General features: G+C 39.9%; 1 protein-coding gene and 1 long non-coding RNA gene across 2 annotated transcripts; one reads left to right on the top strand and one right to left on the bottom strand.

Moving 5' to 3' along the window:
* Window positions 1-5773: 5773 nt before the first annotated feature.
* LOC115106662 (receptor activity-modifying protein 1-like) lies at window positions 5774-8522 on the top strand. Its single transcript, XM_029629605.2, has 4 exons — window positions 5774-5985; window positions 6465-6518; window positions 6924-7077; window positions 7983-8522. The coding sequence occupies exons 1-4, from the start codon at window positions 5949-5951 to the stop codon at window positions 8227-8229; spliced, it is 492 nt and encodes a 163-aa protein (XP_029485465.2). The 5' UTR covers window positions 5774-5948; the 3' UTR covers window positions 8230-8522.
* A 1041-nt stretch (window positions 8523-9563) lies between these two features.
* Window positions 9564-20767, bottom strand: LOC115106663 (uncharacterized). Its single transcript, XR_003860065.2, has 2 exons — window positions 20345-20767; window positions 9564-10241 (listed from the first exon to the last, which is right to left on the bottom strand). It is a non-coding gene; the product is annotated as an uncharacterized LOC115106663 (long non-coding RNA).
* Between the last annotated feature and the right edge of the window lie 1167 nt (window positions 20768-21934).

The raw sequence follows: 21934 nt of genomic DNA, 5'->3' as shown, positions 1-21934 counted from the left end.
GCTATGCACCCTTAACATTCCAGGCCCTCCTTTTCGAGAGGGGTTCCTAAACAATGTCTTTCAACGTTGACTGCCACAACTTGCTCCTGAGTGCCAGAGTGCTGTTGTGTTTCCTGCGAATGCAGACAAAGGTGTAGACTGTGCCCACACTGAAGTCTCCTGACATCCTGCAAGTTAAGGTCCCTTGGCCTACAATTTCTGCGTCTCGCAGAAATCTAGTTAACATAATAATTTGTCTGTTTAAGCTAGAGATATCTGTTTTTTTGCACGGGCTGCGTCTCAATCCACCTCATGCGCCAACATTCGCCCTCCCTCATCTGCGGTGAAAGGTGCCAGAGATAGAGTAGTGTTTGTCAGACCATGAGACATCACAAAAATCGGTCTTCTCACATAAACTGATGTAGCGTCTGAACCGTTTGGCTATCATGACCACCCAAACTATCATGACCACCCTACTGAAAGATGAGACTCACGAACACAATGTTCTCCGTTTTGCTCTAGGATGCCAACAAGCCTCACAAGACTCGTCTTAGGTCCCCGGTACCAGTTAAACATTTAATGGATGTATATATGGAGATAGTTTAGTGCCTAAAATAAGGGAATAAATACATGTAAAAATTCTACATGTATTTATTCCCTTATTTTAGGCACTAAACTATCTCCATATATACATCCATTAAATGTTTAACTGGTACCGGGGACCTAAGATAATATCACTCAGCTATAGGACAGACACTTCAGAACAAACAAGGGCACTGCGTTCATCCACCTCTGGCCTGCTCGCCTCCCTACCACTGAGGAAGTACAGTTCCCGCGCAGCCCAGTCAAAACTGTTCGCTGCTCTGGCCCCCCAATGGTGGAACAAACTCCCTCACGACGCCAGGACAGCGGAGTCAATCACCACCTTCCGGAGACACCTGAAACCCCACCTCTTTCAGGAATACCTAGGATAGGATAAAGTAATCCTTCTCACCCCCCCCCCCCCTTGAAAGATTTAGATGCACTATTGTAAAGTGGCTGTTCTACTGGATGTCTTAAGGTGAACGCACCAATTTGTAAGTCGCTCTGGATAAGAGCGTCTGCTAAATGACTTAAATGTAAAATGTAAATGCGAACTTCCTTTGATTCTTTGTGGGTCTATCTGTTGTCCATGTAGTGAATCTGTTATTTAATGTGTTTCTATTGGCTAATAGCAGTAATGGAAAATTCCATGTTTCATCCAATACATAAAAAAAAATTTAAAAGATAAATGAAAACTTAAGGGATCTTAAAATTCATAATCAAATTGCAAAATAATCTTTGGTTATGACTAGCTTAAAAAAAGTCCATATGTTAGTTTCGAACAAAAAATGTAGGGTCGCTTCTGCTTAAAGTATTTACCTTCCTTCCACGTTTTTCAGGTGTAACTACTAAGTCGTTCTGCTTATTAATTTTCAGTGGTTGTGTATTAATGTTTAACATTGTTTTATGTATTAAACAATTTGTAATTTTAGCCCACCTTAGCAGGCATTGTTGAGCACAGTGCTCATTCTCTTGCAGTAACTGGGGGTAGAGCTGTAATTATTACATGATGCTGCATTAGCCTCTGTCTTTCAGAGTGGTGCACATGACCTTGTTGATGGTGGGAATAGCTTGTCGCATTATTTTGATATCCGTTCATCATGATCAATTGCACCTCATAGCACATCAAACTGCTTAGTACTATTTTAGAAACATACTTTTCTCTCTTCAAACTAGCATACAACATTGTGCAAAAGTATAATACAAATCTGAAAATGTTGAATTACACACAATCCTCTAAAAACAGAGCCAGGTGGCGCTATTAGGAATTTATAACTTGCACAAATGTAATAATTATCAGCACAATACAGATAAATAAAGTGTTTTTTACTCAAATATCAATGTGTCTGACTACTACTTTATTATTTTAGGTAAATACTTAAAACAAGTAAGAAGTAAGTAAGAACAGCTTATTTAATAATAGTTATATTGACTTTAAAATATATAATTATCATAAACTGTAAAAACTCAATACCTTTAGATTAGCACACCACAAAGTTATATTTACTCAATAATTTAATATTTGTTAACAGTACTCAAAAATATTAAGTGATAAGAAATCTTATTGATATGAGTTAGTACCACTTTTATGATTTGAGTTCAACTGCCCATTGGAGATGTCTGGGTAGCCACTACTCAATTTCTTTAATGCCTTAGGCAGTTACTTGTTATAGTGTGGAAAGTAAGTTACTGTGAATATTCACAGTAACTTACAGTGCCTTCAGAAAGTATTCAAACCCCTTGACTTATTCTACACACAGTCCCCATAATGACAAAGTGAAAACATGTTTTTTTTTTAATGTTTGCAGTTTATTGAAAATGAAATACAAAAATATCTAATTTACATAACTATTCACACCACTGAGTAAATACATGGTAGAATCATCTTTGGCAGTGATTACAGCCCTGAGTCTTTCTGGGTACGTCTCTAAGAGTTTTTCACACCTGGATTGTACAATATTTGTCCATTATTAATTTCAAAATTCTTCAACCTCTGTCGAATTGGTTGCTAATCATTATTAGACAATCATTTTCAAGGCTTGCCATAGATTTTAGTCAAAACTGTAACTCGGCCACTCAGGAACATTCACTGTCTTGCTAAAAGCAACTCCAGTGTAGATTTGCCCTTATGTTTTATGTTATTGTCCTGCTGAAAGGTGAATTAATCTCCCAGTGTCTAGTGGAAAGCAGACTGACCAGGTTTTCTTCTAGGATTTTGCCTGTGCTTAGCTCCATTCCTAATTGTTAATCCTGAAAAACTCCCCAGTCCTTAACGATTACCAGCAGGGGAGCAACTTTCACTGGGGACGGGGACGGGGACGGGGACGGGGACATGGATTTTTGTCTCCCCCCAGTTTTATCATTGGAATGTGATACAAAACGAGGCAGCGGTGTGCTTTAGGACCATGCGGACACCTCCGAGTGTCCGGGTAGACTGTTTGGAGTGTTAATTTGACTGGATTTCAAAAATATAATATATATACTGTATATATAAATGTCCCCCACACTTCTAAAACCAAAGTTTCTGCCCATGATTACCAGTATAGGCATAGCATGAAAATATAGAGAAAATAGTCAGTAATGTATTGTATTGGATTTGGCCCAAACATACACTTTGTATTGAGGACAAAAAGTAAATTGCTTGCCCAAATCTTTTGCAGTATTACTCTAGTGCCTTGTTGCAAACAGAATGCATGTTTTGGAATATTTTTTATTCTGTACAGACTTCCTTCTTTTCACTCTGTAAATTAGGTTAGTATTGTGGAGTAACTACAATGTTGTTGATCCATCCTCAGTTTTCTCCTATCACAGCCATTCAACTCTGTAGCTGTTTTAAAGTCACCATTGGCCTCGTTGTGAAATCCCTGAACAGCGCCCTTCTTATCCGGCAACTGAGTTAGGAAGGACGCCTGTATCATTGTAATGACTGGGTGTATTGATGCACCATCTAAAGTGTAACTAATAAGTTCATCATGATCAAAGGGATATTCAATGTCTCCTTTTTACCCATCTACCAATAGGTGCCCCACTTTGCGAGGCATTGGAAAACCTCCCTGGTCTTTGTGGTTAAATCTGTGTTTGAAATTCACTGCTCGCCTGAGGGGGACCTTACAGGTAATTGTACTGTATGTGTGGGGTACAGAGATGAGGTAGTCCTGAAAAATATGTAAACACTATTATTGCACACAGAGTGAGTCAATGCAACTTATTATGTGACTTGTTAAGCAAATTCTTTTTGTGTGTGTGTGCATGTGCAAGCATACTATACGTGCAACTATATGCATGTGAGTGAGTGTACGCCCCAGCATTGCATGCATGTTTGCCCCAGTTGTGTGGTTCTTGTATGTTTTATTTGTGTTTGTTTTAACAAGCACAGCTATCTTTCATGTCCATCCAACTTCCTGTTTCCATTGGGCGAGTCGTCTTCTGAGCCGCTGAGCGTAGGGGAAATCTCTCAAGAGCCCTGGCAATCAGACGGCAGGAAACTAGCCCGAGTGGCTCCTACGCCCAAATGGACCCTACGCCCAAATGGACCCCTGACTCTCGTCACACACACTCACTTGTATACTTGCAGAAACATGAGGACACACACATACTGGTGCACTAGCAGAATGATGCAGACACGCACACCCACGCACGCACATGTGGACACACACACACACTCACTCCCGCACTCGCAAAGGCTGACACACACACACAGACACACACACATTTTTGCCTTTTGAAATTATATCCCTAAAACTTACTTTGTACTGTGACTCCGATACATTTTTTGACAGAGTATAGAGCACCGTAGAGTAACAGCTTGCAAAATTGCTATATTTGTTCCCACAAGGGTATACAAATCGTTAATTCCCTGTGGATTATCTGATTCAAGAGAGGCCTGTCTCTCTAAAGCAAGGGGAGCAAAGTATGGGCCGTGGGCAGTATCCGGCCCACCGGGCCATCAATCCGGATCACGAGACATTAAATTTAAAAATATTATAATAATATACACTACCCTTCAAAAGTTTGGAGTCACTTAGCAATGCCCTTGTTTCTGAAAGAAAAGCACATTTTTTGTCCATTAAAATAACCTCAAATTGATCAGAAATACAGTGACATTGTTAATGTTGTAAATTACTATTGTAGCTGGAAACGGCAGATTCGTTATGGAATATCTACATAGGCGTACAGAGGCCCATTATCAGCAACCATCACTCCTGTGTTCCAAAGGCACGTTGTGTTAGCTAATCCAAGTTTATCATGTTAAAAGGCTAATTGATCATGAGAAAACCCTTTTGAAATTATGTTAGCACAGCTGAAAACTGTTGTTCTGATTAAAGAAATAAAGCAATAAAACATGCCTTCTTTAGAATAATTGAGTATCTAGAGCATCAGCATTTGTGGGTTCGATTACAGGCTCAAAATGGCTAGAAACAAATAACTTTTCTGAAACTCATCAGTCTATTCTTGTTCTGAGAAATGAAGGCTATTCCATGTGAGAAATTGCCAAGAAACAGAAGATCTCGTACAATGCGGTGTACTACTCCCTTCACAGAACAGCGCAAACTGGCTCTAACCAGAATAGAAAGAGGAGTGGGAGGCCCCGGTGCACAACTGAGCAAGAGGACAAGTACATTAGAATGTCTAGTTTGAGAAACAGACGCCTCACAAGTCCTCAACTTGCAGTTTAATTAAATAGTACCCACAAAACCACAGTCTCAACGTCAACAGTGAAGAGGCGACTCCGGGATGTTGGCCTTCTAGGCAGAGTTGCAAAGAAAAAGCAATATCTCAGATTGGAAATAAAAAGAAAAGATTAAGATGGGCAAAAGAACACAGACAATGGACAGAGGAATTTTGCCTAGAAGGCCAGCATCCCGGAGTTGCCTCTTCACTGTTGACGTTGAGACTGGGGTTTTGAGGGTACTATTTAATGAAGCTGCCAGTAAGGAGTCAGAGGGGAGTGGATGTGGGAAGGGTTAAAGACAGAGATTGCTACGTGACTTTAGAGCAGGGGTGGGCAAACTGTTTGGGCAAACTTCTTGGTGTAGGTTGAAGTTGCCCCTAGACGCTGGTCTTGGGTCAGCTTTGCATTTCCCCTGCTAATGGTTAAGGTTGGGATTGAGGAAGGGGAAGCTTATCATGGATCTGTACCTAGGGGAAATGCCACCCCAAAGTCGGTGTCCATCGAGCCATGAAATCAACATCAACAGAACAGTAGGATGTTTCGTCAGCACTTTTCTGTGAACAATGGCTGGAAAAACATGGGTGGGCTTAGGTCTCGCTCTTTAACCCACTCCTGTTCACTTCGGAGGAGAACAGTGTATTGACACTCTTGGCTGCTACTCACTGGTCCTTGAGTTTCATTTGGCTCCGGGGCTCTCCAGTGTCCTCTCTCCACCATGATCTTCCTACTGCTTTTCCCTGTCCTCGTCTTAGGTATGTATCCTATGGTAACACTTTACTGAAAGTTAACAGGCATGTTCAAGAACCTTATAATGTGTGATGTATTTCTATGTGGCTAATATACTGCATGGGGAGCTGTTATTTAATCAAAATCATTATAAGAAGATCATAAGACAATATAAAGGGGTCAAGCATGCTTATGACAAGTCTTACAATACATCATTGATGTATTATAATGTTTTTATCCTTTTGCTATTAAGTGTCTGCTGTCTGGGCGGTGTGTGAGTGATAAGACAAGACTTCTGATACAATGGTATTGGTGGTTCCTTGTTGCTGCTCCTTCTTGTTGCGTAGCTGCCTTGTCACGGTGGTGTAATCAAAGGTGTAACTAAGCCAAACTCTGTATGTTAGTGGGAGTAAGAAGACATATTTGAAGGCATATTTGACCACACGTGACAATGCACTACCACATTCTTTCAACACAATAATGTTAAACACCTCTTAATTTCCAGGTGAAATTCAATTACAAAGCAATGTCTCATCCAATGTAACATTTGAAGATAACGGTAAGTGCTCAAATGATCTTTAATGCATTTTACTTACCTTTGGCAAAATAATAGTACCTAATTCAAATGCATGATGTATCTTCCTAATCAATTTGTATTATATTGTACCTTGTGGTTGGATTTTTTCCCCAAATCAACATTTCAAATAAATATACATATATATATTTATATATATATTTATATATATTTTTAAATAGATTATTTGACAAGGTACTAGGTGTAATAATGTGACACACTTCTATCCTTTTACCCTGGCCAGATAGTGTCAGCCCAACATTGCAACAATACTGTATAGATACCTGATTTCATCTATGCATAGGCAATAAATTGGATGGGTGGATTATAAATGGGGTAAAATGTGTCATGATGATGTAAGATATATATTCTCTCTGGTTGTACCCCTAGAAAGTTTTCAGGATCAGGAGTATTCCGCTGTTTTTCGCCACTGCAATGAGAGCCTCCTAGAACACTTCAGCTACATTATATGCTGGAATCAGTTTCACTCTGAAATGACAGACATCAACAATGAACTCTGGTGTGAATGGGACCAAGTCATCAGGTATACCTAAATGTTGCTTTCTGACTAAATGTTGCTTTCAAACATTATATGCTTACTACTCTTTGACCCTATTTACACTTAGTATTAAAATGTGATCTACATCCAGAAAACAGAACCAAATAACTTAAATGCATCTTAACACGAAATGTGATCAGATCTGGTTCATTTTTACATTACATATATAGTTCCATCGCAAATTCATTGTTTGACTTCCTGTTTTAGATGTAATCTACATCACCAGTATTGGTTGAATCACATCAAACTGTTAGATTATTGGTTCAATCTCCTTACATTAGTTATAACTGGTTAAAACAACCTGCACAGACTTTACTACTTACATCGCTCTCTTCGGTTCCATTGGTGCTGAATTAGTTTCATACTTGGACTCATAGAACAAATCGTTTTATCTCTATACTTGGACCTCTCTCGTTAGACCTCTTCCACTTTCAACGTAAACAGTAACAGCACATGGAGTTACTTGAAATAGAATAGTTGAAGCAAGTACCTCTAAAGCATGGGCAGAGGAAACGCATTCAGTCACACGTTGTCGGCATGAGATCATTAGTTGACAGTGGAGAGCATGCGATAGAGGGTGTATAGAGGCTGTACACACTCTGCAACACACACGGGCTCGCACACAGGCAGGCACACAGGCAGGTGTGCATGCACACTCTCTCATTCTTCAACTCTCAAATATTACGACAATTACCACGATAGTATAAATATCTGATAATACATAACCAATTTAATCTTGTCCTCAAAAAAATGAAGAATAACTCAAGTCTCCAATAGTCTTCATTGAGTAAAAAAAAAACTATAATTACTGTAAAATGTATTAACTAAAATGTATTAACAGAGTTACTTTGCATTTACTGTAAAAACCTGACTTGATCTCTCCACGGCAGACCATACAATGAGCTGACCAGATGTATCGAGAGCTTGACCACCAACTTAGGATGTTACTTCCCGAACCAAGTGGTGCAAGACTTCTTCATCCAGATCCATTCCAGCTTCTTCCAGGCATGTCCGGAGGAGGAGCAGTTATTTCCCGACGCCCCCTCCGGTGTTGTGCTTACCCTTACCCTCATTCCAGTCAGTCTCATCCCCGTCTTGGTTTTCCTAGTGGTCTGGAAGAGCAAGATCTGCGACTAAGTTGGAAATGTTGAATATGTGCTGTTTGAATGTGTCTTAGGTCCCTTCCTGAAACAACCCCTATCAAAAATGTCCTCTAAGTATTTTCTTATAATGTGTTTATTTTTAAAATATGATTATTGTATGTATATTAAGATTGTTTCTATTTGTATATTTGTAATGTTGCAAAATACATTTACTTATTTCTTTCACAAAAAAAGTATTATAATTGTATCTATTCTGAAACAACCCCATGTCAATATATTTATATTGTAATACAGTATAAGGGCAATAAGTACCTACAATTAATTTACTGTAGATGGTCTGTAGTCATATTTATATTTACGTTTAACATATTCTATTAACATATTTACTTTATACTATATGTCATTTAAGCCACTGGGGTTGCTCTTCAAAAGCCCCCCCCCCCACACACACACATTTAGCTGTCATGCACACTGAAATAAAACTAAACCACAAAACAAATGGACAGAAATAATATCCACGACAGTCTCTTAGTATAAAAGTGAAAAGGGGGCCGGATATCAACCGCAACTACAGGGACATCGTGTTTTCTGGCCCCTTTTTTGACCCTCCCCTAATCCCAGTGTCACTATAGCTCGTGCTATACCTATACATTGTCTTCCCTTGGTCTCCTGCTGGGAGTTTCTAGGGAATGATTCAGATAAGGTATATAGCAGCCATTAACACTGAATCAATCTTTCAGAACACTGTTTACCTTATGCATGAGAGTGAATGCGTGGCAGATACATTGTAGTATCACCAGACCTGGGTCATACATATGAGTCAAATACTTTCAAATACTTGAGATGCACTTGATTGAGTTTACAATGGGACCAATGGAATAGTCCCAAAAGAGCAAACCCCAAGATTAATCAAATGAAAGTATTTGACCCAGGTCCGGTAATTAGGTCAGAGTTCAGCTTCAGCCAGCCCAATTTCCTACTGAACCTCCCTGGGTGACTGTCATATAGTCAGTGAATAATATAACATACTGTGCTCAGCCAACCAAACCTGCTATTGGTCTGTTGAAGTGTTCATTGTGTGCTGCTAAATATCTCTGTTGGAGCACTGCCTAACACTGGGAATCAATGAAGTGCATCCAACTCATTCATGTCATACAGCCAGTTGTTGAAACCCAAGATCTTTAGGCAGTAGTCCAGTCCTGGATCGGGACTTCTAGTGCTGTGGTACCTGCACAAACTAGCCTTTTCTTACACTATAATTTAGTACAATAGCAAATGTACCTTTACTTTCAATGCTAAGACTACCATTGTATGATGTTTCCTGTGCTGGTGTGGTTGTGAAGAGGCGCGTATATCAAGTAACTCGAGTTACAGAGAGGGGTAACTTATTATTTGAATAATCAAGAAGCTAGTTCTCACCGTTTTTCTGAATGAATACAGGGGCTCATCATGGGCCAATCCAGTTGCATTGTCGAGAGAGAGAAAGATTAAGTGGTTGTTTAAATAACGATAGCCTTGTTAACTTTCACATACTTATTAGTTCAGTGGGGAAATACGGACTGCTTGGAACAGGGCAAATTCCTTTTGGTGATTAAACCTTAGAGAAAGAGCATTCTCTCTCTTATCTAAACTCACAGTTTCACCCACTGTTGTGGTTAGATGCACTGCTGACAATCGGCCGTTTGACATTTCACAGCTGTACGGTGAGGCTATGTCGAGATGGCATAGCACCACCTACTGTCTCAAAGCTGTAAAGACGACTCCAGTCAACCGTGTATGCAGTATACACATACAGGTAACTGCCAAAATAAAGGAAACACCAACATAAAGTGTCTTGGGGCATTGGGCCATCCACCACGAGACAGAACAGCTTCAATGCACAATGGCATATAGTCTACAAGTGTCTGGAACTCTATTGGAGGGCTGTGACACTTCTTCCATGAGAAATTCCATAAATCGGTGTTTTGTTGACGATGATGGAAAACGCTGTACCAGGCTCCGCTCCAGAATCTCCCATAAGTCTTCAATTGGGTTGGGATCTGGTGACTGAGACGAACATGGCATATTATTATTCATTATTATTACTTTTTTAAATTTTTTATATGACAATTTTTTTCATTTTCATGCTCATCAAACCATTCAGTGTTCACTCGTGCCTTGTGGTTGGGGGCATTGTCATCCTATTGGGGCACAGCCATGGTAGCCAAAATGGCCAAAATATTGATGGGATGTTAATTGCGTAATTAACTCAGGAACCACACCTGTGTGAAAGCCCCTGCTGTCAATATACTTTGTATCCCTCAGACTTTCCATTATTTTGGCAGTTATCTGTACATATTTCATTCTACCAAGTTTCAACTACAAATACAAATAGTTTGTCATTGTTGGAGTAAGTTTTGGGTCTACTGTATTAACATATATTTTTCTCAATTTTAATGTATTATAATGATGAAAATGCAAGAAAAGGAAACATGTCAAATAAGATAAAAGTATCTTTGAATGTAGATACCTTTGGTTATGCCCACCATGGATGAAATCTCCATATCTTACATAAGTATAACTGACGTACTAAATATATTAAACCCAAACTATGATATCCTACATGTATAACATGGAGTGTAAATGAGGATGTCAGTGTAAAACATAAAAATAACAGAGAAACCAAATACCAGTCCATAAACAAGTCTCCCCGTCCTGTTTAAAGGAGAGCCATGGGGGGTAATAAACACCATTATAAATGTCTCACACCTCCAAACTGGACCATTCACTGTAACATTAGTCTGAGGTACCTTTAACTGTCTACAAGGATCTTCTGTGTTTCCCCTCCAGTTTGTGGATGTTTATTCTCAGATCCCTCTATATTTATTGAATATTTCTCCATATGTACTGAATATCTATCCCTTCAACAAAACATGAAGACAGAACCAAAGAACCACGAACACACGGTAAGAGATGTGTTTTCTTGTGGGCCTGCAAGCACTACAAGATAGACCTACAGTGGGGCAAAAAAGTATTTAGTCAGCCACCAATTGTGCAAGTTCTCCCACTTAAAAAGATGAGAGAGGCCTGTAATTTTCATCATAGGTACACTTCAACTATGAAAGACAAAATGAGGGGAAAAAATCCAGAAAATCACATTGTAGGATTTTTTATGAATTTATTTGCAAATTATGGTGGAAAATAAGTATTTGGTCAATAACAAAAGTTTATCTCAATACTTTGTTATATACCCTTTGTTGGCAATGATAGAGGTCAAACGTTTTCTGCAAGTCTTCACAAGGTTTTCACACACTGTTGCTGGTATTTTGGCCCATTCCTCCATGCAGATCTCCTCTAGAGCAGTGATGTTTTGGGGCTGTTGCTGGGCAATACGGACTTTCAACTCCCTCCAAAGATTTTCCATGGGGTTGAGATCTGGAGACTGGCTAGGCCAATCCAGGACCTTGAAATGCTTCTTACGAAGCCACTCCTTCATTGCCCGGGCGGTGTGTTTGGGATCATTGTCATGCTGAAAGACCCAGCCAAGTTTCATCTTCAATGCCCTTGCTGATGGAAGGAGGTTTTCACTCAAAATCCCAAGATACATGGCCCCATTCATTCTTTCCTTTACACGGATCAGTCGTCCTGGTCCCTTTGCAGAAAAACAGCCCCAAAGCATGATGTTTCCACCCCCATGCTTCACAGTAGGTATGGTGTTCTTTGGATGCAACTCAGCATTCTTTGTCCTCCAAACACGACGAGTTGAGTTTTTACCAAAAAATTATATTTTGGTTTCATCTGACCATATGACATTCTCCCAATCTTCTTCTGGATCATCCAAATGCTCTCTAGCAAACTTCAGACGGGCCTGGACATGTACTGGCTTAAGCAGGGGGACACGTCTGGCACTGCAGGATTTGAGTCCCTGGCGGCGTAGTGTGTAGGTAGGCTTTGTTACTTTGGTCTCAGCTCTCTGCAGGTCATTCACTAGGTCCCCCCGTGTGGTTCTGGGATTTTTGCTCACTGTTCTTGTGATCATTTTGACCCCACGGGGTGACATCTTGCGTGGAGCCCCAGATCGAGGGAGATTATCAGTGGTCTTGTATGTCTTCCATTTCCAAATAATTGCTCCCACAGTTGATTTCTTCAAACCAAGCTGCTTACCTATTGCAGATTCAGTCTTCCCAGCCTGGTGCAGGTCTACAATTTTGTTTCTGGTGTCCTTTGACAGCTCTTTGGTCTTTGCCATAGTGGAGTTTGGAGTGTCACTGTTTGAGGTTGTGGACAGGTGTCTTTTATACTGATAACAAGTTCAAACAGGTGCCATTAATACAGGTAACGAGTGGAGGACAGAAGAGCCTCTTAAAGAAGAAGTTACAGGTCTGTGAGAGCCAGAAATCTTGCTTGTTTGTAGGTGACCAAATACTTATTTTCCACCATAATTTGCAAATAAATTCATTAAAAATCCTACAATGTGATTTTCTGGATTTTTTTTCTCATTTTGTCTGTCATAGTTGAAGTGTACCTATGATGAAAATTACAGGCCTCTCTCATCTTTTTAAGTGGGAGAACTTGCACAATTGGTGGCTGACTAAATACTTTTTTGCCCCACTGTACATGCTGAAGTATAGGCTACTGTTAACATGACTGTTCCTGATACTTCTCCTGTATCTGCAATTAATATACAATTGAAGCCTGATGGTTTACATACACCTTAGCCAAATACATTTAAACTCAGTTTTTCACAATTATTGACATTTAATCCTAGTAAAAATGCCCTGTTTTAGGTCAGTTAGGATCCTCATTTTATTTTAAGAATGTGAAATGTCAGAATAATAGTAGAGAGAATCATTTATTTCAGCTTTTATTTCTTTCATCACATTCCCAGTGGGTCAGAAGTTTACATACACTCAATTAGTATTTGGTAGCATTGCCTTTAAAATGTTTAACTTGGGTCAAACGTTTTGGGAAGTCTTCCACAAGCTTCCCACAATGAGTTGGGTGAATTTTGGCCCATTCCTCCTGACAGAGCTGGTGTAACTGAGTCAGGTTTGTAGGCCTCCTTGCTCGCACACATTTGTACTGTTCTGCCCACACATTTTCTATGGGATTGAGGTCAGGGCGTTGTGATGGCCAATCCAATACCTTGACTTTGTTGTCCTTAAGCCATTTCGCCACAACTTTGGAGGTATGCATGGGGTCATTGTCCATTTGGAAAACCCATTTGTGACCAAGCTTTAACTTCCTGACTGATGTCTTGAGATGTTGCTTCAATATATCCACATAATTTTCCTACCTCATGATGCCATCTATTTTGTGAAGTGCACCAGTCCCTCCTGCAGCAAAGCACCCCGACAACATGATGCTGCCAGGCCCGTGCTTCACGGATGGGATGGTGTTCTTCGGCTTGCAAGCCTCCCCTTTTTTCCTCCAAACATAACGATGGTCATTATGGCCAAACAGTTCTATTTTTGTTTCATCAGACCAGAGGATATTTTTCCAAAAAGTACGATCTTTGTCCCCATGTGCAGTTGCAAACCGTAGTCTGGCTTTTTTATGGCAGTTTTGGAGCAGTGGCTTCTTACTTGCTGAGCGGCCTTTCAGGTTATGTCGATATAGGACTCATTTGACTGTGGATATAGATACTTTTGTACCTGTTTCCTCCAGCATCTTCACAAGGTCCTATGCTGTTGTTCTGGGATGGATTTGTACTTTTTGCTCCAAAGTACGTTAATCTCTAGGAGACAGAACGCGTCTCCTTCCCGAGCGGTATGACGGCTGCGTGGTCCCATGGTGTTTATACTTGCACACTATTGTTTGTACAGATGAACGTATTACCTTCAGGCGTTTGGAAATTGCTCCCAAGGATGAACCAGACTTGGCTGATTTCTTTTGATTTTCCCATGATGTCACGCAAAGAGGCACTGAGTTTGAAAGTAGGCCTTGAAATACATCCACAGGTACACCTCCAATTGACTCAAATGATGTCAATTAGCCTATCAGAAGCTTCTAAAGCCATGACATCATTTTCTGGAATTTTCCAAGCTTTTTAAAGGCACGGTCATCTTAGTGTATGTAAACTTCTGACCTACTGGAATTGTGATACAGTGAATTATATCTGAAATAATCTGTCTGTGAACAATTGTTGGAAAAATGACTTGTGTCATGCACAAAGTAGATGTCCTAACCGACTTGCCAAAACTATAGTTTGTTAACAAAACATTTGTGGAGTGGTTGAAAAACAAGTTTTAATGTCTCCAACCTAAGTGTATGTAAACTTCTGACTTCAACTGTATATATCATACATAGAATACAATGCAGTGCTTACAACTACTATAGAACAGAGTGAAACATCACTAAGGTCAAATCTGTAGACATTTGATGCACCAGACATTTTCTGTCAGCAATACTTGTCTGAGATAAAAGAAACCATTTTTTAAAAATAGGCCTTGAGTTCAGTGGTTTTGGCTATGAACAAAAATAGTATTTTTTCAAATATGATTGTTGTCTCAGATGTATATACAGTGCCTTCGGAAAGTATTCAGACCCCTTGACTTTTTCCACATTTTGTTACGTTACAGCCTTAGAACTGAAATATGACAGTTACATAAGTATTCAGACCATTTACTCAGTACTTTGTTGAAGCACCTTTGGCAGCGACTACAGCCTCGAGTCTTCTTGGTTATGACGCTATAAGCTTGGCACACCTGTAGTTGGGAGTTTCTCCCATTCTTCTCTACAGATCCTCTCCAACTCTGTTAGGTTGGATGGGGAGTGTTGCTGCACAGCTATTTTCAGGTCACTCCAGAGATATTAGAAAGGTAAGCATATTTCAGACATGTAAAGTTGTCATTTAAAAAAATACAGTGCCTTCAGAAAGTGTTCCTACCCCTCGACTTATTCCACATTTTGTTGTGTTACAGCCTGAATTCAGAATGTACACTATATATACAAAAGTAAGTGGACACCACTTCAAATTAGTGAACTCGGCTATTTCGGCCACACTTGTTGCTGACAGGTGTATAGAATTGAACACACCGCCATACAATCTCGATAGACAAACATTGGCAGTAGAATCGCATTACTGAAGAGCTCAGGGACTTTCAACTTGGCATAGTCATAGGATAGCACCTTTCCAATCAGTCAGTTTGTCAAATTTCTGCCCTGCTAGAGCTGCCCAGGTCAACTGTAAGTCCTGTTATTTTTAAGTGGAAACAACTCAGCGAAAAGTGGTAGGCCACAGAACCACCGAGTGCCGAAGCACATAGCTTGTAAAAATCGTCTGTCCTTGGTTGCAAAACTCACTCCCGAGTTCCAAACTGCCTCTGGAAACAACTTCAGCACAAGAACTGTTCGTCTGGAGCTTCATGAAGTGGGTTTCCATGGTGGAGCAGCCACACACAAGCCAAGCTCACTATGCGCAATGCCAACCGTCGGCTGGAGTGGTGTAAAGCTTGCTGCCATGAAATGAGTGTCCGCTAAGCTAACAGCAGATCAATTCTTTATGATGGCAGCCATGTTTGCTTATGTTTGACTTGGCGAAAACCTAATCCCAGAATTCCATTCACTATAAGATGCAAATAAACAAAGTCAAAGCACCATAAGTCAGTCGAGTGAACTATCCCGTGTTATAACATCTTTGATCTGACAGAAGCTTACATGACAACCAGAATGCATTGCATAATGTCAACAAAAATTGCGCCACATGTAGCCAACAAATAGCTTAGCATTAGCTCATCATAATCAGTACAACATTCAAAAAACGTATTTTACACACATCATATGTGTCCATTGCTATCTATGCAAGAATTGGAATGCATGATTTGTCACCAGTACTTGAAAAAGTGAATAAAACAGAAAATACATTAAGATCCATACATACATGTGGTGTGCAGAAACGACAACACGATATACAGAAAATAAGCCACTTAATTTGATAGAAACGCACACATGTCCAAAGTCCAATTTGTAAGGAAAACAACCATGAAGGCAATGCGGGCGCCAGCCAGAAAATGTGCTGTCAGAAAACGTTTGTGCAAGGCCTGTTCTGACGTGAGATGCACAATGTCTTCATACTTGATCTGGGGAAACACTGGGGAAGTGCTTGGGCTCTCAGTAAAGCCTCAAATATAAATTGTTCGCAACAGTGAAATGTGCTACTTCTTATGTAAATTAACACGGAGGTGGAACACACCTCAACTCAAACTGTTGTTAGAAAATTAAACTTGTTATAAAATAATTTGTAATTGACTTGATATATCCTATCAATAATTAGCAGGCAGTGTGCCTTGGTTTGAGGGCAGCGCGGGTAACTGTCCTGTTGCGTAACAATCACTTTTTGGAACAGTGAGAGCATTCTGACATAACACGCATGAAGAAAACTCATGGAGGGGCAACGGTTACAGATATTTGGAACTCACACGTGAAAAGGTTAATGCCCATAATTTTGTATTGAGATGCTCGACAAGCAAGTGTCCACATACTTTTTTCCACCCATCAACACACAATATCCCATTATGACAAAGTGAAAATATGTTTTTAGAAGTTTTTCCAAATATATTACAAATTAAATACAGAAATATTTGAAGGTCAAGAATATAATACAATGGCTTGCGAAAGTATTTCGTTGCCTTAAAATGTATTTTTTTGAGGGTTTGTATCATTTGATTTATACAACATGCCTACCACTTTGAAGATGCAAAATACTTTTTATTGTGAAACAAACAAGAAATAAGACAAAAAACTGAACTTGAGTGTGCATAACTATTCACCCCCTCAACGTCAATACTTTGTAGAGCCACCTTTAGCAGCATTTACAACTGCAAGTCTCTTGGGGTATGTCTGTATAAGCTTGGCACATCTAGCCACTGGGATTTTTGCCCATTCTTCAAGGCATAACTGCTCTAGCTCCTTTCAAGTTGGATGGGTTCTGCTGGTGTACAGCAATCTTTAAGTCATACCACAGATTCTCAATTGGATTGAGGTCTGGGCTTTGACTAGGCCATTCCAATGCATTTAAATGTTTCTGTCACGGTTCATGAATCCACTGCCTCCTTTTCCTTTTCTCTCTCTCTCTCTCTCTCGTGTTTGTGTGGGCGTGGTTCCCAATCTCGGCCTGATTGTCTGCGCCAGCTGGAATCACTTATCTTCCCTTTATATGTTCTGTAACCAGTGTTTCTTGTTGTCAGATCGTTGTTACTTCCCTGAGGTTGTGTCGTGTGTCCGTACTCATCTCTCGCCGCCCTTGTGTGGATTATCTGCTGTGCTCCTTCCTACCCATCCGGACACTCTCCCCTGGGTTTCTCAGCACGCTCACATAGGAGGATGCGCCCTAGTCCCTGGGTCGGATTCCGTCTGAGTACAGTCTGTCTGTCCTGTTGCTGCTGTAACCTGTATTCATTAAACCATCGTTGCTTGCATCTTGCATCCGCCTCTGTATTGTCACAGTTTCCCCTTAAACCACTCAACTGTTGCTTTAGCAGTATGCTTGGGGCCATTGTCCTGTTGGAAGGTGAACCTCCGTCCCAGTCTCAAATCTCTGGAAGACTGGAACAGGTTACCCTCAAGTATTTCCCTATATTTAGTGCCATCCATCATTCCTTCAATTCTGTTTCCCAGTCCCTGCCGATGAATAACATCCCCACAGCATGATGCTGCCACCACCATGCTTCACTGTGGGGATGGTATTCTCAGGGTGATGAGAGGTGTTGGGTTTGCGCCAGACATAGCGTTTTCCTTGATGGCCAAAAATCTCAATTTTAGTCTCATCTGACCAGAGTGCCGTCTTCCATATGTTTGGGGAGTCTCCCACATTTGGCGAATGTGTTTGCTTATTTTTTTCTGGCCATTCTTCCGTAAAGCCCAGCTCTGTGGAGTGTACGGTTTAAAGTGGTCCTATGGACAGATACTCCAATCTCCGCTGTGGAGCTTTGCAGCTCCTTCAGGGTTATCTTTGATCTCTTTCTTGCCTCTCTGATTAATGCCCTCTTTGCCTGGTCCGTGAGTTTTAGTGGGCGGCCCTCTTTTGGCAGGTTTGTTGTGGTGCCATATTCTTTCAATTTCTTAATAATGGATTTAATGGTGCTCCGTGGGATGTTCAAAGTTTTAGATATTTTTTATAACCCAACCCTGATCTGTACTTCTCCACAACGTTGTCCCTGACCTGTTTGGAGAGCTCCTTGGTCTTCATAATGCCACTTGCTTGGTGGTGCCCCTTGCTTGGTGGTGTTGCAGACTCTGGGGCCTTTCAGAACAGGTGTATATAATACTGAGATCATGTGACAGATCATGTGACACTTACATTTTGTAATTTTTTTCATTTCGCTTTACCAATTTGGACTGTTTTGTGTATGTCCATTACATGAAATCCAAATAAAAAATACATATTAAATTAAAGGTTGTAATGCAACAAAATAGAAAAAATGCCAAGGGGGTGAATAGTTTTGCAAGGCACTGTATATTACTATTTGAATAAAAGGCTTGTAGGGAATCTAACATTGCTCTATCAAATAGAATAACTCCTCTGTGCTTGGAATGGAATCACTTATGCGAGCTAGCTAGTTTTAGATGAGAGAATCAAAAGTTAGCTACTAGTTAAAAAAAATACAACTTGCCCTTTTGCTCAATACTTTTGTACTTTCTCAATGTCATGAATTTGTGACGTTGCCAATTCTTTTTCCTGAATATATTTAGTTATTTGGTCCTCAAACTTGAACTCGAGATTTGCCATTTTGAAAATGAGGTGTTTCCCGCTAACTGGTATATGAGACCGATTATGTATTGAATGAATTTGATAAGAAAGCACTTGTCATTGGCATGATATGAGGTTTTGGTCTGGGCGGTAGTGACATGCACTGTAACAATGTGTTTTACAAGTGGATAACGCTTTGCAATAAGGCTTATTTTATAAAGGGTTTAAAAAGGGCTTATACAACGACTGTTGATCGAATATTTATAGATTCTTCATAAATGAATAAACTGTTATAACTTAAAATTGGTACAAATTAAAATAACTAACACTTTTTAATAACGTTCATGAAAAGTCTTTAGAAATTATTGCTTATACATGTTTATAAATGTTATACAAATATGTGACTCACCACCTGCAGTCGGTCTTATGCAGCAACATTTGAATTTCTGTTTTTTACATTGGAGAAAAGTAGAGACTCAGAGCTACAAAATGGTATATCATACATGTACACTGCATTTGAGGAAACAAAGGGAAAGAGCTACAAAATGGTATATCATACATGTACACTGCATTTGAGGAAACAATGGGAAAGAGCTACAAAATGGTATATCATACATGTACACTGCATTTGAGGAAACAATGGGAAAGAGCTACAAAATGGTATATCATACATGTACACTGCATTTGAGGAAACAATGGGAAAGAGCTACAAAATGGTATTTCATACATGTACACTGCATTTGAGGAAACAATGGGAAAGAGCTACAAAATGGTATATCATACATGTACACTGCATTTGAGGAAACAATGGGAAAGAGCTACAAAATGGTATATCATACATGTACACTGCATTTGAGGAAACAATGGGAAAGAGCTACAAAATGGTATATCATACATGTACACTGCATTTGAGGAAACAATGGGAAAGAGCTACAAAATGGTATATCATACATGTACACTGCATTTGAGGAAACAAAGGGAAAGAGCTACAAAATGGTATATCATACATGTACACTGCAATGGGAAAGTAATTCTGCTTTGAAAGTTGATCAACTTGTAAACTCACTTTTGAGAAAACCGTCTTTCAATGTTTTGGTACTACTATTGGAGAGCCCTTCTTTTAGGGGTCAATTTCACGCCATATGTATTGAATTCAAAATAAAATAAATCGTGAACATGAAAAATAAAGTTGAGAATGTAAACATGATATTTTCGAGGGCGGGTGAAATAATGGATGTTGAAATCAAAACATACAATTGAAAGCAAAATGTATAGAATTGTAAACAAAAATAAGACATCAAAAGCAAAAGTGAAATTGACAACATACTACTTTGTCTACACTCATTCAGCATTGTTCACACCCTCTTAAGCCTTAAGCCCCACCCATCTCTTTAAGGGTTGATCTGACCATTCTGTACTAACTTGCCAGCTACTTCCAGACATCTAAGAGAGAGAGAACAGCTCACTGAACATTACTCACCCTAGCAATAGGCATTATTTCACCAATAGGCTGTTAGGCTGTTACAGTATGTTATCCAGAGCGTTGGTGACTGCAACTGTGCTGTCAGATTGTCCTTTTGTAAATTCAGAGTGTTTCGCATTCAGAGCACACACTGGACACTCTGGCCAATAAGTAGGGTTGTTCCCGAAAACCCTGACCTCACAACGACAGTCAAGCACCCAAGCTAACTGGGGCGGCAGGAAGCCTAGTGGTTAGAGCGTTGGGCAAGTAACCGAAAGGTTGCTAAATCGAATCTTCAAGCTGACAAGGTAAAAATCTTTCATTCTGCCCCTGAACAAGTCAATTATCCCACTGTTTCTAGGCCGTCATTGTAGATAAGAATTTGTTTTTAACTGACTTTCCTAGTTAAAACATTTTTAAAAAAACATTGGCTAGCTACTTCCTGACACATAATGAGAGAACACCCCACTCTGACCATTTTACTCCCCCTAGCAGAGCTGGTTAGGCTTTTTTCATGTTATCCAGAGGATTGGTGACTAACTCTGCTGCTGGCAACAATTGAATGACACTTTGTTGTCAACGTTTACTGACACCAGACATATTCAACGGGTGTTGAGCGTTCAAAAATGCATCAGTTATTCTGCGCTCTGGCACACTAAGATGAGAGTATTTTGAAATGTAGCTAGATAGCTAGCTAGGTAAACAATGAATCCCAATGCATGACGTAATGATAGTTAGCGAGTCAGCCAGCTAAAATTAGCTGGCTGGCTCGCTGACAGTGCGCTTTAACTTGAAATAAAAATACTTTGTCAAAAGTAGAGTGGAGTCTTTTGTTAAGACACATAGCTAGCTAGCTAAACAATGGACCATAATCACAACTCATGATGTTACTACCCTGCATGAATCTGTAGGTAGCTAACCAACCAGGTTCTATGGCTATAACTAGTCAGGCAAATGTGTCTGTGATACGAAAAATAAGATCATGCACATAACGTTAGCTAGTGACCCAGCTAACTAAGGTTAGCTAGCTAACAGTACACTTGAAATGAAACCACTTTCTGTCAAAATTAGAAGCATGTAATATCTGAAAATGTAGCTAGCTAGACTATCTTACCAGTATACGTCGCGGTTGGACGCGTCTCCTGTCTGATGCCATGCATGGTTGCCCTTAGTTTGACTATGTAATCCAGACTGGTGTTTTCTCCTTAGCTATCATACTCAAATTCCACTGATTTCAAAACTCGGTCCTCCAGAAAGTGGAGAGCATACACATAATGTTAGCTAGTGAGCCAGCCAGCTAATGTTAACCACCAAACAGTACACTTTAACTTTGACATTAGGTTTATGCCGTTTTACTACATGATACATTTTTATTTAAAAAAAACCTGCGTTTGACAGGATTACCTAGACCAGCTCAAATAGAGAGACGCATGCTACATGGCAGACCAATCCAAACTCATCTCTCGGCATGTCCAGCCCACTCATAATCTCAGCCAATCATGGCTAGCGGGAAGGTTGCCCTCTTTTTCTGTGGCTAAACCAACTAGGCTCATAATTTAACAGTTTTATTTGTATTTACAGATGGCATACAAGTTTGATATTAAGGCA

Source organism: Oncorhynchus nerka, linkage group LG23 (assembly GCF_034236695.1).
Source record: "Oncorhynchus nerka isolate Pitt River linkage group LG23, Oner_Uvic_2.0, whole genome shotgun sequence".
Lineage (NCBI taxonomy): Eukaryota > Metazoa > Chordata > Actinopteri > Salmoniformes > Salmonidae > Oncorhynchus > Oncorhynchus nerka.
Note: the sequence above shows the minus strand (reverse complement) of the source record. Positions and strands in the feature narration are given on the sequence as shown.